Source organism: Bison bison, unplaced genomic scaffold (genome assembly GCF_000754665.1).
Source record: "Bison bison bison isolate TAMUID 2011002044 unplaced genomic scaffold, Bison_UMD1.0 scf7180017856674, whole genome shotgun sequence".
In the NCBI taxonomy this organism is placed as follows: domain Eukaryota; kingdom Metazoa; phylum Chordata; class Mammalia; order Artiodactyla; family Bovidae; genus Bison; species Bison bison.
In genome coordinates, this window is record NW_011487247.1 from 14,498 (window position 1) to 15,873 (window position 1,376).

At 40.5% G+C, this 1,376-nt stretch overlaps 1 protein-coding gene across 1 annotated transcript in view; it reads left to right on the forward strand.

Moving 5' to 3' along the window:
• LOC105002823 (proto-oncogene DBL-like) overlaps positions 1–1,152 on the forward strand; it is a gene marked incomplete at its 3' end in the record, with an annotated part of 2,274 nt that extends 1,122 nt beyond the window's left edge. The window contains exon 3 of the mRNA XM_010859649.1: positions 1,060–1,152. Coding sequence (XP_010857951.1) covers positions 1,060–1,152 — 93 coding nt within the window. The remainder of the gene's footprint in view (positions 1–1,059) is intronic.
• Between the last annotated feature and the right edge of the window lie 224 nt (positions 1,153–1,376).

A 1,376-nucleotide genomic window follows, 5' to 3' on the forward strand; every position in this document is an offset into this window, starting at 1 on the left:
AGAGTTGGACACGACTGAGCGACTGAACTGAACTGAACTGAACTGAAACCATGGCCAGATTCTTCCCTAATTCTTCCCTAATTCCCTAAGCAACAGCAGCTCCTCTTGCCTTTGAACTTATATGGTACTTAATGTCTGTGCTACTCATTGGGAATTTTACATGTACTACGCATGTTTACACATGAATTTCATGAATTCTTTCTCCAACTAGATGGAAAACTGATTGAGGCAGGGTCCATACCCTATATATTTTTCTATCTCTAGTAAGGTCAGCAGAGTTCTTGGAAACCAGTAGTTTAATAAATGCCTATTGATCTGTTCATTCATTCAGCAGTCATCAACTATTAAGTACCTAGTTTGAGCCAAGCACTGAACTAGACAATGTGGAATATCAAGACTATTCACATAGGAAAAGAGGGATTCCACTGTGTCCAGTGTCAGTTGTGCTGTATTAATGTAGTACAAAGGGTCTTATAGGAGCCAAGAAGAAGTGCATCTGATATTGATTGGAGGTATAAATGATGGCTGTATAGAAGAGATGACTCATGAGATGAGTGTTAATGACTGAGTAGGAGGTAGCCTATTAGATGAGGGTCAAATGAACAGGGAGAGAGAAGAGGGTGAGCAGATACTGCACAGGGTTCTGGTACAATGATGATGGTCCAATGAGGACCCAAGGACCTTGGGAGTTACTATTAAGTTCATTCATTAGGGAACGGAGTAACTGAGAGCAAAGAAAGAGTGTATCTCTTGGTACCTGGTTAGCTCGTAGTAATCAAAAAAGTAGTCTGTTTTCATAGTTCATTCAGAGAAAGCTTTTTTCCCTCTAACTCTCAAACTTGATAAGTGGAACTTATGAAATTGCTTGCATAATTATGTGTCCCTCTCCCCGGTTTGCTGGGCATGCTGGTCTTGGAATATGAAGAAGGCTTCTAACCTGGCCCTTTAAGCCACATTCCCTGTGATGCTTGACCACACTCACTCTTGCTCAGCCTTTCTTGATAAGAAAAGGACATATTCACAAATCGCTAATACATTTGCATTTTCTTTTTATCACAGAAAGATGATTTTCAAATGTATGCGAAGTATTGTCAGAATAAGCCCAGGTCAGAGGCAATTTGGAAGAAGTATTCAGAATGCGCCTTTTTCCAGGTATAGTAATTGCTCAAGTATTGGATAAAGTCTCTGTGGAAGACACTGGGATATTTCTTATTTATAAATTCATTTTCTGCTTTCAGTAAGTTATGTGTGTGTGTGTGTGTGTGTGTGTGTGTTAGTCGCTCAGTCATGTCTGACTCTGTGCAACGTTATAGAGTATAGCCCAGCAGACTCCTCTGTCCATGGGATTCTCCAGGCAAGAATACTGGAGTGGGTAG